We start from the raw sequence: 16594 nt of genomic DNA on the forward strand, positions 1-16594 counted from the left end.
TGTTTAGGTAAATTATTTTGTAGCTCTTGCTTGGATTGCTGTGTTTTGTTGTTTTGTTTTTTTTATTGTCAAAAACTGTCAAATTATTGGCTGTAAGAAGCACACATATTTTATATTTAAAAGTAATAATTTCTTTAGCAAGCTGTAACACAAAGTTCAATCAGCAATATTTAATGTTTTTATTCTAGTCTTTTCATAACCAGACATTTATAACAAGCATAGTGAGCACTACATGATTTACTAAATTAATTAATTAGCTTTTTGTATAGCATAAGATTGATTTTCATCCATATTTTTGAATAATTCATGAAAGGACCCCATATTGAATTAGAATTGCATGAAATTAAAAATGGTTCTGAGAAACTGTTTGTGAGGACTCTATTTACTGTAGTATTAAATCTGTCTATATGTACATATCTGATAAGATTTTATCAGCAGCAGCAGAAGATAACATTTCAACATTTTCAAATTGAAGGAAAAAGAATGTTGTAATAGGACATTACAGTATTAGTATCTGCATATTACATAATTAAATGTTCTGCTTTGACTGCAACATACTGTATGTTTTAATAAGTATGACATTATATACAACTCTATTCCATTAAAGAACTTGCTATATTAAAGATCAAGTCAAACGGTCCTTGAAACAGAAACAAAGCAAAATTCAGATTCGATTGTTTTGCTTCATTCTTCCTTTCCTGGCTTTTTTAGTTTGAATGTATTTTGAGGCAAGTTGTATACAACCCTACAACCTGTTGTAAAAGGTGCAGGAATAACTTTGATGTAACTTCCTGTATGAAACCACTGCTTAGGCTGTGAAACTAGAAGAGCAATTATTTTCATAATGCCTTCCTGATTATTTATTTTTTATCAATAATGCTTAATATTGTAAAAATAAAATAAAAAATAAAACATATCAATAGCGTATGGTACTATAATTGTCTCTTGAAAACATGTTATGTTATAGAATGAAATATCTTAACGTTAACATTTCTCATCAATGATTACAATATCTATATGTGTTTTATACGTGGGACTGAAACATTAAAGAAATGCATATACCCATGTTCCACATGATGGAAAGTTCTGGTATTCCCTTTGGATAGGAATATACATAATATTTGCTATCCATTCCTTACCGTACACTTCTGTAATTCTGGATAAATTAGTGATATGGATTAAACATGGTTGTCAGAGGTAAATTAAGGTCGGGGGGGGGGGGGGGGATGGAATTCAAGGAATTGCTGTCAATAATTATATTAGACAAGAAAAACAGATACAGTAAGAAGTCAAACCCATCTCTATTAGCAATTATGGATCTAATTTAGTCAAATTAGATATTGATTATGTTTGGTTCTTGGGGATGATTCCATTAATATACCAAGGTTCATTGAAGTCTTTTGAAGGTGATGTATCATAAGGAACCAGCACCTCTCCTGCATCACAATAATATGTGCAGTGGCTCTCAAAAGTATTCAACCCCCTTGGACTTTTCCACATGCGTTACAACATGGAATCAAAATGGATTTAATAAGGAGTTTTTGCCACTGATCAACACAAAAAAAGTCTATAATATCAAAGCGAAAAATAAAATCTACAAATTGTTCTAAATTAATTACAAATATAAAACAGAAAATAATTGATTGCATAAGTATTCACTGCCTTGAGTCAATATTTGGTAGAGGCACCTTTGTCAGCAATTATAGCCATGAGTCTATTTGGATAAGTCTCTACCAGCTTTGCACATCTAAACACTGCAATTTTTGCCCATTCTTTTTGGCAAAATTGCTCAAGCTCCATCAAGTTGGATGGGGACCTTTGGTGAACAGCAATTTTCAACTCTTTCCACATATTCTCAATTGGATTGAGGTCCGGGCTTTGACTGGGCCACTCCAGAACATTGACCTTTTTGTTCTTAAGGCACTTCAGTGAGATTTGATGTGAGTTTTTTTCAACAATGGCATTCTTTTTGCCACTCTCCCATAAAGGCCAAGTTTTGTGAAGCACTGGGGCTATTGTTGTCGTATGCAGTGTCTCCCAGCTCAGCCGTGGAAGACTGTAACTCCTTTAGAGTTGCCATAGGCCTCTTGTTAGCCTCCCTGACTAGTGCCCTTCTCGTCCGAATACTCAGTTTTTGAGGGCGGCCTGTTCTAGACAGATTCACAGTTGTGCCATATTCTCTTCATTTCTTAATAATGGACTTTACTGTGCTCCGGGGGATATTCAATGCCTTGGAAATGTTCTTATATCCTACCCCCGATTGGTGCTTTTGAAGAAACTTATACCGGATTTGCTTTGAATGTTCCTTCGTCTTCATGATGTAGTTTTTGTTAGGAAATGTATTAACCAACTGTGGAACCTTCCAGAGACAGGTGTATTTACCCTGGTATTATGTGAAACATCTTAATTGCACACAAGTGGACTCCATTCAACTAATTATATGACTTCTAAAGACAATTGGTTGCACCAGATCTTATTTAGGTGTGTCATAGTAAAGGGGGTGAATACTTATGCAATCAATTATTTCCTGTTTTATATTTGTAATTAATTTAGAACAATTTGTAGATTTTATTTTTCACTTTGACATTATGTACTTTTTTTGTGTTGATCAGTGGCAAAAACTTATAACTAAATCCATTTTGTTTCCATGTTATAAAACAATAAAACGTGGAAAAGTCCAAGGGGGTGAATACTTTTGAGAGCCACTATATTCCACTAATGTGGAGGAACTCAGTCACTAGTGAAATCCAGAACATTAGCACCAAAATCTCAAACATGAACATTCGTTATTGCAGGAGTGAGCAAACTTAGGTAACATATAAGACAAAGCTCATTTATGAAAAGAATCATTGTTCAATGTTGATTATATATTTGCCTTTTTAAAAAAATTCTTTTTATCAGTGGTTCTGCCTTGATTTGCTGCATGACACTGTTATGAGGCTAAAGTATTGTAAAATATACTAAAAGGCATTCATTGTTTAATTTGTTATTTTATGTTTGTTGGAAAAATATAATATTTAAACAATCATCTGTATGTATCACAACAATGTCTGCTAGTATAGTAGCAGAGAACTAATGGGTCTGGTTCACATGTGCAGTACAAAAAAACCTGTATGTTTTCAACAAACACACATTTATGGTATCAGTAGTTGATTCACTTTACTGAAATGATAATATAATGAAGTCTGTGTGAGCTCATTAGATCAAAACACAATTGTCTTGAAATAGGAGATAAAAAGCCATCAATGAAATGAATACCAAGGTCACATTTAGACCAGCTCAGGGATATCAGTTTCACAAATAACCAATAGTCATGTTGTTCCTAAATTCAGGACAATCAGTTAAGTGAAGCAGCAGTGCATAGATACACGGCCAACAACAGGAGGCTTTCAATATAGATTCCTTTGCATACTATTGCTGTATTGTTAACTCTGACATAGCGGCTGCTGATGTCTTGTCAGTTTTTAATTACATATCAGTTAAATCAGTCACATGGTTCTTGGCAAGCACCCAAGTCAGTATATATGTTAGATGAAGGGAAAGCTTTTAAACTTATTTTCAACTATATTACATGTACGCATGGACTTTAAGGTAAGCTCATTCTTTTTCATCTTCATTATTAAAAATGTCAGCCCACGTGATGTACGGACAAGAATGGAAAAGTAGCATTTTCCTTTGTATTGTCCCATTGACATCTAGATGGTACAAACTCAAGGTTTAACAGAATTGTGTGGTATAACACAATTACATATGCAGTGTTTGTGTCATATTCCGATTAAAGGGAACTACTTTAACAAAATTCATAGTAACAAAAAACTCATAGGCAAGTTAGCTTGGCTTAATTTGTTCTGGAAGGCTAGGGTTTAATTCCCTCAGATAGTCTCCAATGCCTCAGCCTAGATGTTAGTTCTGTAAGAAAACTATTGATCATTAGACATTTCTCTCAGGTTATGTTAATCAGGACACGTCATAATAACATCAGCATGCTGAATGAATCTGATCCCATATGCTACCCAGCAGCGACACGGAAACTGGTTGTTGAACGAATATGTCCATGGCTACAAAAGGGAACATTGGTAATACTATATACAAAAAAAATTAAAAACATGCACATCGCTTGTAAAGACAGAACTATATATGACAATTTTGCCAGTCAGTAGGAGAGGGAATCATGTTAAAATCCTTGAAGAAACTTGGTCTTTTATTTATTATACTGTATTGAACTGTATATTTTAAAATAACTATGTATGTATATTAAATTGAACTTATCACTGTTCATTTTACATTTCCAGAAAAAAAATGAAGTTATCACTGTTGTTTTTTCTGTCAATTACCTTTCATTTTGGTAAGTAAACACGTTTTAACCATAGTTGTAAGAGAGAAAAAGAGTGCAAGGTAAAAACATGTGAATTTAACATGCTTAGCCTGTCCTCTGAATTGTTTAATACATGATTTAGTGTTTACCTTGATTATCTTACTGTGCACTTCATATCTTATATTGTTAAAATTGCTTTTTTAATGACAGGTCACAGTTCTGTCTTTCATTAGATTAAACCTGAAGGAATCCTTTATCATGCATATGGTTCTGGTTGTTGAACATTTCGTGTAAAGATAAAACAAACAGGCTAATATCATTTGGCAGTTATCCCATAGGCTCAGCCAAAAACAGATGTAGAGCTCCATTCCTGAGAAGTAATGATATGCAGATCCAGTGTAGGATATTATACAGGGATCCATAACTGTTTATTAAAAATACTATGTAAAGTAATTATCTGACATTTCCTCTTAAATAAACGATGAGACTACGCCAAACAGCTGCAATTTACTATTGTTAATGATGGGTGGTCAACATTAGCTGAAATGCTTTGGACTCTGTAACAGGTTAAAAGGTAACTTGCTGTTTGCAGCAGTCTTGGGTTTCACAGCCAGTATCTGTTGTAATAAGAACAGTAAGAGACAGAGAAAGCTAGTTTCTTTTGATAATCACAGTTGTCCTGAGTGCTGTGACAATAGAATAGTAATATGACAGTGTAGGATATTTGATACTTAAGAGATACTTAACCATTTATTTATTTATTTATTTTTTTCTGCTTTTCTGTAGCTCTAGGAAGCAATTCTCCTGTAATGATTGAAACAAACAAAAATGTAAACTCCCTGATTGGTAAGAAGGTATTTTATTTTTAAAATATGACTTCAAGAGCGGGTTTTCCACCTAAAGCAAAGGGGCACAATTAGTAGTCATAGCAACCATTCAGAGTAATATCAGTTAAAATTGTAATGCTCAGTTCTGAATAAACCCAATATTTCAGTAGGACTCAGAAGCTCCGAGTTATTGGAGATATGAAAAACATAAGGAAATATCACTGGAAACCATGAATTATTTTAAAGTATTTTACAGAACTGTAATTTGTGGTTTTAAAAATAATCATACAATGAACTTTGATCTCTGAAGGGAAGGAAGTGCTTGGTTTAGGAACCCTAATTTTCATGATGTTAACAGTGAAGTACCTGTGTTTCCTTCACAGACTGCCTTGGAGTTCGCTTCACATGGCTCCAGACACTGCTCAACAACTTCCCCGCTCTCTTTAATTTCATCACCAAATTGAAGTGTTTGACTGGACTTTGCCCCAGTGATCTTGAAGATTATGGCTGTTCCTGCAGATATGAAGAAGAAGATGTTCCTTTTGATGACATAGACATGTAAGCTACTGGCAATAGCTCTGAGAGACAGGTTGGGTCATTGTATTGTGGGATTAGCAGAGTTTGAAAATGGGTATAGGTGTTTAATGAACAAGGGAAGACAAAAGTTAAGGAAGTGTTATTCAAGATTTATGGAGATTCTATTCAAAACCATAAATTACCTGCAGCTTTTTATATATATATATATATATATATTATATATATATATATATATATATGTAAGTGGTTTTCAAAAGCCACCAAAAGCCATTTTACAAAAACATATTTGGTTAATAAAAGTGGAGAAAATCAGGTACCTATCATTTGGACACCTTTCTCCAGAAAATATGATACATTGGGTTCATGGGGAAATTATAAATGGGTCATAATATCATTACAACACACAAATTGTGTATTGTTTTCACAGTTGTTGTTATAACCAGCGAAGATGCTATAAGAATGCAGCTGAAAAGGACTGTAAACTGGAGACTGTGAACATTTCAATAAATACAAGCTGCCCTTTTGGAAATATCACTTGTGGTAATGTTCATTTTTATGTTTACAATATAATTTATTATTATTATTATATATTTATTATTATTATTATTATTATTATTATTATTATTATTATTATTATTAACCTATACAGTGTAACCTAATATCACATTGGATAAATATATGTGTCTGTATAATATTTATAATGGACTTACATTATAATATTTCAAGAATGTTTTTTGTCAATTATAAAAACTATTACTTTTGATAATATCGATAATTGATGGTAACCCTGGGACAGTTCTAGTATGCGTTTATAATGACCAGGAAGTTCCCATTTTCAAGGAAGCCTTAGTATTATTATTATTATTATTATTATTATTATTATTATTATTATTATTATTATTATTATTTTAAAACAAACATCAGATCAGTGCTTGTATTGGAATTTAATTATAGGTTTGTGTGCTGCTCATTGGAGGAAGTTGTGGATAAACAGCAGGCAATATTCAGCAGCAGGATTTATAACTTCTGATGCAACATAGAAATCTAATGCTACTCAGTATTATTATCTAATCATTTTTGTCTGCATATATTTGTATAAACCTATCATGAACATACATACATATAATATATACATGGTTTTCTACTGAAGGGTAGCTTCAGCAATTGTGATCCTTATGATTGTCTACGAATGGTTAAAATCCAGTCCTTTAGCACTTCTGTTAAGAAATACTTTTTGCATAAGTTCAAAACACACCATGCAAGCACCAATGAAACACAATATCACAAAAAATAAAATGTAGCCATTGGCCACATAGCTACATCAACACCTCCCTGCTATAGTCAACAGTACATTGTTAGTAATTTCACAACAGACGCATAATCTCAAAACAGGTTAATCTGTTTATACTGTGCATATAAATTATAAATGCAATATACAAGCTGACATGCATACCTCCAGGCTGGCTGATAAATCACTGAAATCTCAGCAACAAGCTGAGCTCTCCGTTTAGATCAATCAATAAACCCATAGTTTCTGGTCCCTAAAACCGTTGCATCGAATCCTGCTGTTGAAATTTTTTATACAAAATAATTTTATAATTACCGCTTTTTGTTGGACTCTCTACAGAACCATAATTTCTTTTTGGTACAGTGGTGATCAGAATTGGACACAGTCCTCTAAGTGAAGTCTCACCAGTACATTATACAGTCTCATTTAATTTACTTCATATATATAAAATGAAAATAAAGTAGGAGAGGATAAAGGAAGCAGTGACAACCATACAGTGGTACTGCGATTGTAAACCCTGCAGTTCAGTTGTGATCCCTGAATCTGACATCAGTAGGTTGTAGGTTGAGTTCATAACTGGTTTAATACAAGCCATATATCATTTTACAATAGACAGCAAAACCATGTTTCGCATTGTATGACATGTTTAAATAATTACAAGGGCAGATATATTTAACAATATTTTTTCTTTCTTCTGTATAGATTTCACTGATACCTGTGAGCAGATTTTTTGTCTCTGTGACAAGGCAACAATTGAATGCATCGCAAGTTCACAGTACAACATCTCAATGAGGCACCTGGATAGTTCCTTCTGCCCAGTTACATCAACAGGTAACCAATATTGGACTAGTTTACCAAGTCTAAAAAAAAAAGGATGTTCTCTATTAGCAAGGAAAAATTATTTTATACTGTAAAAAATATATAATTGAAATCTGCATGTTTATGTGTCGTGAGGCTTACCTGCTTCAGATTCTTTTGTAACCCAAGCTCCCCCCCCCCCACTCCCCCCTTAGCACAGACACAGACAGAGCTAGATACAAGAGACGCAGACAATAAAACATTAAAAAGAAAATTCCATAACAAAGGCAATGGGTAGAATAAAAACAAATTTGAACAACTTAAACTTCTTTGCTTACTGTGATTCGTGGATCTGTCCCTTTTCCTTTAAATAAGTATGTGCTTTACCACCTAAAACCAACATAGTAACTACAGTATACAATAGATTGTGTCAGTTTGCATGTGTGCCCTGAAGTAATTCTGCCCTCGATTATCTTTTTTAGACTCTATTTAACTCTCATTTAGATACTAGAGATAGACACAGATCCAGCCGTAAGTTTTTAATGGTGACAGCTAATTATAAAGTGACAAATACATTGATCAGTGATTTCTGAAGACAATACCTGATTGAATCCAAATAATACAAAATATTAATCTACCGAGATATCTAATAATAATAATAATAATAATAATAATAATAATAATAATAATCTGTATCTAATAACCCCACTTTATTCGATACAGTAGGTACAATAAACATATTTTGGGGTAAATAAGTATTTCCCCATCTTACAGTATTCTTTGTTTTACAGCTCCCCCTGAGACGACTGAAGTGTCTGGTCTGGTAACCACTGGACCTGGTAAGAAGCTGCAAATCAGCATATTTCCTGCAACAGTTTGGTAAAAATACTGCAGAACGTGCTTTTTAGAAGGTAGCACTATTTTACATTCTTGGGCTTTCCTAAACCATTTCAATCTTTAAAAAAAAAAAAGCATTAGATAACACTATGTCACACAATATTTGTTCCTGGGTAGTAAGTGTTATTTCCTAATTGCTTATGCCTCAAAAGTATAGAAAATGGCTATTATTCCCCACAAACTTTATACTGTAAATACAGTATAATCGTAAATCTCGAAAAACTACTCACTTCTAAATCTTTTGTAGTGATTTTTTTTATTACCTTAGTATAAACACATGTTAATTTGGATTCATATGTTGTTTTTTTCTGACTTTATGTGAACGAAAAGATACACATTTGCCCATTTTCCCATTGGAAATAGTGATATTTTGAAATAGCACTGTCCTGGTCACAAAAGCAAAGTTTGTGGGGAATAATAGCCATTTTCTATACTTTTGAGGCATAAGCAATTAGGAAATAACACTTACTACCCAGGAACAAAAAAAAAATAAAAAAATTGTTACAAGGTGTAATTCCGTGTTTTTATCTAATGTCACAACTTGCCATGCAGAACTTTGTCTTAAATTAACTGACATAGATTGAACGATAAATAAACAATTTTGGATTGACTTTTCCAGGCAGGGTAGAACACATACAGTAAAGCAGGCTCTGATTAACAATACTCTTGGACTACCTGTCTGTGAAACAAGCCGTTAGAAACATACAATACAAAGTCTTTGCATTTTAGTCAAACCAGTCAAATTACACACTGTAGGGGTTTTTAGCCCACAGTTCAGTCTCACCAGAAGCCTTGATAAACTATTAAAAGTCCCTTAACTGAATTTAAATACTGTATGTTCTTGAACACTTACTATAAGACAAAGTCTGGATATAATGGGCTGCTACAGTAGAACTTATGAGGAGTCACATTAAACACTTGATTACTGCTGCAATTATCTCTGTACAGCATTCATTAATGCAAATACTCAAGAGACCAACGCCACAAAAGAGGCATCAGTGTTAGTTTAGTTATACAGTGTTGTTTCAATAATATTGTGTAAAATATGTATTTATTTTAGGACACACTAAATTAACATATATAGTTTTCATGTGTGTGATTTTTTTGATTCCCCATGGTGTATTTGGGGGTGACAACAAAACTACATCGTACATTTAAACTGTAAGCTGCTGAGAAAGTTGTTTTCCTTTTCTATTTTGAAAAGAGGGTACATTACGTTCCAGTATGTGTTTTGAATACCGCATGTTATACACTAGCATAGTATTTTTATTTTTTGGCACAATAATTATACAATGTTAATTACCCAGCTGAAAATTTGAACTTGAGAGGGCAGCTGTATACAATTAAGCCAATTAAGGTTAGCGGGCAAGTTCTTGTGTAGATGAGAGAGTTTTTCTGGTCCAGAGAAACTGGCACAGAATTCCTGCTATTTTATTATTCTGCTAGAGTTTTACTACAGAAAACTATATTAGCATTTTTCATATGCTTAAGAAAAAACTGACAAAAATGGAAAAATGTGACATTTTGAAATGTAACATGAAATATTGTACTACTATTATGGGTTCTAGGAGATTTTTATGATTTTTTTATTACATGGTGTTAAATAAAATCCAAATTATGTTCATATCTTTTTTTTTGTTTTTTTTAAATGATGTCTCAATCCTGACATTCTGGCCTTTGCTTGTAGATCTCATGTAATTCTGAAAGAAGCACATCTTATAGCAAACATGTATTTTCACTTCCTTGGTCATTCTCATTGTCTTTGGGTCAAAACATTATTCACTGAAGGAAGCAGCAGCCTGTTTAATGGTAGTAAAGAAGGTGTTGGGGTGGTGGGGACAATTTAATTCTCAAGCGTACAGAGCTTTCTTTAATCTAAAATGATACTGTACCAGATGTATTTCTTTTTTTAAAATAATGATTTGAGATTGATATGTAAATTAAAAACAGCCAATACATATATTACTTCTTTTTGTCTTCTACTAACTTTGGCCCATTGATATATCTTTTGTTCAAATTAGGTCTGGAAATGGAAGGAACAAGTGTAGGACTGCCAGTTACAATGGTGGAGCTACCAGAAATAGAACCAACTGAGTCAAGGGAGGTGAGAGAAGATACAAGGACTACTACTGGACTTACTACTGAACACACTGATGTTTCCCTGGGGTCTGTAACACAAGGTAAGGACCTTGTTAATTTAATACATATTTTTAATCATCTAAATTCTTGGGATTCAATGCATCTCAACGTGAAGACACACAATAAGATCTTGATTTGCATTTGGTTACTGCTTAACTACATGAGTTGGGCAAAAATGACTAGAAAGTTCTGGAATATATGGGCCACCCCTCAAATGACTGACTGTTTGTTAAACAAAACCTGTATACTGTAGTAATATAAAAGCGCTGCATCTCCCTGTTGTCAGCTTCTGTCATTATGTGCAAGACAGCAGATCCAACAGCCTCTGATACAGGGATGATAGCAGGCAGGTGCTTCCAAATGTGATAACTCTATAAATTAATTCTAGATAACAAACACTTCCAACTCCAACTCTAAGAAATAGGCAGTCCAATCCCTGCAAAACTCGTCTGACCAAAGCATCATGTGATTATTTTCTTCTACTCACAGTGGCTTATGGGTATTTCCTCTTTCTCTTAGGTCCTCAAACACTAAAACCAAGTAAAACACCATCTGTTACAGTCACCCCAACAAAACCTATTGACATTTCAGTGGAGGCTGAGACAGAAGGTAGGAACCCTAGCACAGAAGCACCTGATAGCTCACAGGAGTCTGAGGCTGAAGGTAAGACGCCTGCTTAGGCAAAGACAAGAAAATAATAAATAAAAGGGATCAATTTAATTTATCCAAAGAGTGACGGATATAGGTATCCATCGTTTAATTTATTAAAATATGAGTTTTTTCCATATGTTTACAGAAAAAAGACAGAAAGAAACTAAAGTCTATTATGCACTATTGGATGTTTTATTTGCATTACCTCAGGCCCTTTTAATATTGTTTTAAAAAGTGGCTACAATTAGATGCACTGCCATTTAGATCAGTTGAATAAATCCCAAAGTGTTATAATGAAAATATTTTCATGGGTGGGACTGGAATATTTAAAAACAGGGAACAGGTTGTAGTGAAGCATGGTGAAGTACACTTGTTAAATAACAGTTAATGGTATTAAAGCATGAAGCACAGTAAATGCACAGAAAAAATTGTTTAATCGTGATAATGGATGAATTTACTGTAACAAATTTATCATGGTAAACTTTTAGATGGGGGTGATACACCAAACATATGGGCCTTGTTCTCAACACTTAACCTTTGTTTGAAAATTGTTTTTTGAAGATAATCAGATTAGATGCAAATTTATTTATTGATTCTAAATCATAACTAAGACATTATTTCAAAATTATGTGATTAAGAATGTCAGTGGTGGTGGTAGAAAGCTATTTTAAAAATGACATTTTACTTATCTGATAAACGCCAGCAAATGATATCCTAGTGATTAGGAATAGTTTCAGGTTGCTTAGTGACTTCAAAACATCACTTCCTTCATTTAATAATAGCAGTCCACGGTCACTTACCCATTACATTTTGTGATACATTTCATCCCAAATTAATTAGGACTTGAAACACCAATGTCAAAGGCAGTACCATTTTTTACGTTCTCAATGCTGGGGGCTGAAGGCCTGTTTGATCTTCTGTTGGAGCCTGAGGTTGAAGGTAAAAACCTGAGAACTACACTGTAAATCTGTTGCTATGTTTTATTTCTAAAATAAATGCCAGTTACTGTGTGATTCAAGATATGTCACATCAGTGTTTTCTACTGATAGTGGACATAGCATTTCCCACAGATCAATGTTTTATTTAAATGAAAAGAAACTGCATTTAAACATATTACGTTAGGTTTCCCAAAATGTTTACATTTAACATACGTCTGAATGGTAACACTGCTTCCTAAACTGTGCTCATTACTACTTCTATTGTACCCAGAATGCAGCAGTAACACATTCAATCAGTATTATAGTAACGGAAAAATAATACGTGAGATGCCACGACTGGGAGAGATGCTGTACTGCTTGACGGGACGTTGCCCTCATGAGTTTGAAATGTATGGCTGTTACTGTGGACAGGAAGGAAGGGGTCGCCCAGTTGATGACCTTGACAGGTAATGAGTTTCTGTTGTTTAGTCACTTCTTTAGAAATAATAGATTTATTCCCCCAGACTGATCCAGGTTCAAATGATCGAACTTACATGCAACTAAACAAATTACTGTTATATCAATAATGAGGGGATTTACAATTCTCAACTCCACAACTGTATAATATAATGTTATGTGATTTATCTTCTTTACAGGTGCTGTTTCTTCCATCAGTGCTGCTTGGAGCAGATTCAAATGTTTGGTTGCAGGCCATCACGGAGATTTAATGCTCACATTACTTGTGAAAATCGAGAAGCTACATGTAAGTTTGTTTTTCATGTACTCCTCACAAATATTATTTACTGGAACTGTGTTATATTTGTGTTATATTTATTTTAAAACACCACTCACCCACATTTTACAAAGGATTTCCATTTTGTTTAATACTCCAAAATAGTGGCCGTATTGATCAGATTTGTTGTGTGTTTTAGCAAGTTGTTAATTTGTATTCTGACTTCAGCAACTAGTAGTGTTGTGACAAGAAAATGACCTCAAAATAGTCCAAATAAAAATAAGTTTAGAAAACATATATTCAAATGAAAAACATTTTGTTTTCGATGCCTTTGTTATTAGTGTCAAATAGTGACAGCAAATACAATGTGTTATTGTATCAGTAAGTACTACAATGAGATGGATTCTTAGAATGAGACATTTCTATGAGTGGGTCAATCAGGGGTTAAAGTGTTATGTAAAGCTCCCGAACGGCATTTCACCTCTTCAGGATTTAGTTTCTGGTCTTCTGATTGAAAGTAAAATTCTGTTACTGTTAACAACCTTATATGGGCCACGACCGTTCCACCCCTTTTAAAATCCTAATTAACCACTGGGACCAATGGGAGAATGAACATGCAATTATAGCATTGCAATGCCGGTGTGCCATACCATTCAAATTTAGCTTGAAGCTCAAAAGCAACTGACATAACTTGATGCTCACACCAGAAAGGAAATGACACTGCTGCTGTTGAAAAAAAATATTCTGTGTATAAAGTAATAGCATGCTATGTTGTCTGGTCCCAAAGGTTAGATCGTGGAGAGTTAAAATGTTCTTGAAAAGTTCATGAATAATAGTTTACATGCCATATTCTCTATCTGAAGGTCATCTTGATCATGTTGACATTATTATATGCTTTATTACAGGCCAGTGTTCACTAAAGGCCTGCTTGAAAAACAACAGTTGTACAAACTATACAAATTACAACTAAAACATTGCTCTAACATTATTTTAATTGCCACTTTTTTGGTTTTTTAATTTTTAGTAACTAGCTTACTACATGTTTAACCTGTGGATTCCTTATTTTTTATGGTTAGTTAAAATGTTATGATTTATCATTTTAAGGTAAAGTGCACCTGTGGAAGAGTGGTGAGTAGTTCACTGACACATGGGAGACAGGCAGGTGTAATTGGAACACCACAAAGGTGCCCAGTTTTAGTTCTTTTGTGACTCTCGTCAGTGATCTGTTTTAGCCTGCAGAGGGCGCTGTTGTCCGTGGCCTGACTCAACAATGATAGACAGGACCACGGAAATACCATTCCTGGTACTCAAGCCAGTTGCGGGCGCACTCGCAGGTGCTCAAATAATAAATGGAAAAACAAAAGGAGAGAAAAAGGGAAAATAAAACACTAATAAAACTACAAACAAAAGGTGCTGCACTTCGCAACTTTACCCCGGTCGTCGCTACCCGCAAGACCCAGGTCACTGTCCTACACTTCCCGCTCCCTCAGCCTTCTACACACACAGTAGTTCGGGGTCCTGCCCAATGTTTCCCCGCTACCACTACGACTCTCGTTCCTCCCGGGTTGGTTTCTCTCGGGCTTTCATAGTCCCAGAACAATCCTTCCGTACACACAGCACGTCTAAAAGGGCACGCCTGAGGGAACAGCAGAGTATTATTTTATAGGGCTAACAATTCCCACCAAGACCTGCCTCTCAGCCACTGAGAGAGGGAAAGCCGTGACCGCAGGCCTGGTGTTGGACAACCGCTTCCCTCTTCCTGCAGCACTATGAACTCGCCAGCAGAGACAGCACAGATCTCCCAATTAATGTGTTTTCAATGTCGACTTAATTCCTTCACATAACTTCAGGGACTTGACAGGATGTATACCATTAAAATATCCGCAAAGAGCATTGAATAAATATTTACCTCCAAAAGATTCAAATACTATAAATTACCATAATAAATAATTCACCTTATCATAATGTGCACATTTTTCATTTATTAAAATCTGAGAGTGAAATTATAGCAATATATTTTTGGTAAGGTTTACTATAATTACTGTTAGCACCATGTACTTTAAAGACAATAATCCCTTTTAAAAGATAGTTCAATATTAGTTAGATAAATAGGTTACTATGCTTAAGCATTAATATCTGACCCAGCAGTCATCAGATGCTAGATAACTGACCTCAACAGCAGTTAGGAGACCTGAGGCGAAGGCGAACAAGACAAGGTCAAAGTAATACTCAATACTGTCACTTTCAATGTTTTAAAATGAGATTCAAGATAATAGTCCTGTTAACTTTTAGAGGGCAATCTACCTGTAGGATAATGAACACTGTGCACAGAGCCTGATTGGCTAAGATTATCCAGTAGGGTTATAATGTATAACCATTTACAAAAAAATAGCATGTTGTTAACATACTAGTAAGCTAGCAGTTAATAAACACAATAAACAGTCTTGCTGTTTCTATCCCTGTATTCCTTCCTTACCCATGTGACTGATATGCCATGTCATGTCCATGGGTCTTGCTTACGTACATTACAGAACGAGAAAACCAGAAGCCCTTTGACTAGCGCTTCTATCGGCTTGTTCTGTTTTTTTTTTTTGGGGGGGGGGGGGGGGGGGGGGGGGGGGTTGCTAAACGATATCTAGGTTTTCCAAAACGATGATACAAGGTTTTTATCGATTACTTGTTTTGCTACAGGTTCAATAGCCTAATAAAAAAATCATAAATATATTTGTTAAAAATAAAAATGATATCTCTTTGTTCTAACTGAGGTACTGGCCAGAACACCTGCGACAAATTGCAATGTGTCTGCAACAAGGCAAGTGCCAAGTGCATGGCAGCCTCACATTTCAATGAAACCATAGCCTTCCTGGACAAGCAGCAGTGTCGTGGCATGAGAGCACCCTGCAGACGCCGACCGGGGGTAGGCAGACCACCAGTCTCAGCACCCAAATCTGAAGATTCCAGCGAAGAAGTAGTGAACTATAAAAGGGGACCCCTTCAGTCATTCAGAGTGAGGCATCAATCCCATTCACGTATAGCTGAGCCCTTCAGTGTGGGCACTACCCCTTCAGGGACACAGGGAACACAGCTGACCACAGAGGGGCCACAGACTGAGGGAGCAAAAGAACTGTCTGCTGAGGCTGAAGAGGTGAATGAAGAAGTTGCACAGTCTGCTGAAATTCATCCATAAAGGACCCAGCACAACGCCATCTGGAAAATGAGCTCTCAGTTATTTTTGTTACTTTCTTCTTTGTGAAATGGTATTGACGGGTGTCAGAGAAAGATTATGCAACCATTTTTTGTTTCCTGTAATGTATAAGTCAAATGCGATTTATTGCCAAACACACCTGTTTTTAAACTAGTCCACTGAAAAGCCAGCATTCATTTTTTTTTTTTTATCAAAATACAGTATATTAAGTATTATTGTCTTACTTTGCCTTAGAAATACACATATTCCAAACATGAACTTCCTGGTGACTGCTATTGATCTACTCT

General features: G+C 34.8%; 1 protein-coding gene across 1 annotated transcript; it reads left to right on the forward strand.

Moving 5' to 3' along the window:
• Nucleotides 1-1184: 1184 nt before the first annotated feature.
• Nucleotides 1185-16289, forward strand: LOC121313950 (otoconin-90-like). The gene is made up of 5 exons (XM_041246724.1): nt 1185-1197; nt 5526-5700; nt 12696-12836; nt 13026-13132; nt 15868-16289. Exons 1-5 carry the CDS (start codon nt 1185-1187, stop codon nt 16287-16289), a joined length of 858 nt encoding a protein of 285 aa, XP_041102658.1.
• Nucleotides 16290-16594: the final 305 nt, after the last annotated feature.

This window comes from Polyodon spathula, chromosome 4 (assembly GCF_017654505.1).
Source record: "Polyodon spathula isolate WHYD16114869_AA chromosome 4, ASM1765450v1, whole genome shotgun sequence".
In the NCBI taxonomy this organism is placed as follows: domain Eukaryota; kingdom Metazoa; phylum Chordata; class Actinopteri; order Acipenseriformes; family Polyodontidae; genus Polyodon; species Polyodon spathula.

Bases quoted from the DNA above. Each gene is read 5' to 3' on its own strand.
- LOC121313950 (XM_041246724.1), top strand. The intron at 5,701-12,695 runs GTAAGCTACTGG...TCAGTATTATAG, and splicing joins CCTTTTGATGACATAGACAT to TAACGGAAAAATAATACGTG. The intron at 13,133-15,867 runs GTAAGTTTGTTT...GTTCTAACTGAG, and splicing joins TGAAAATCGAGAAGCTACAT to GTACTGGCCAGAACACCTGC.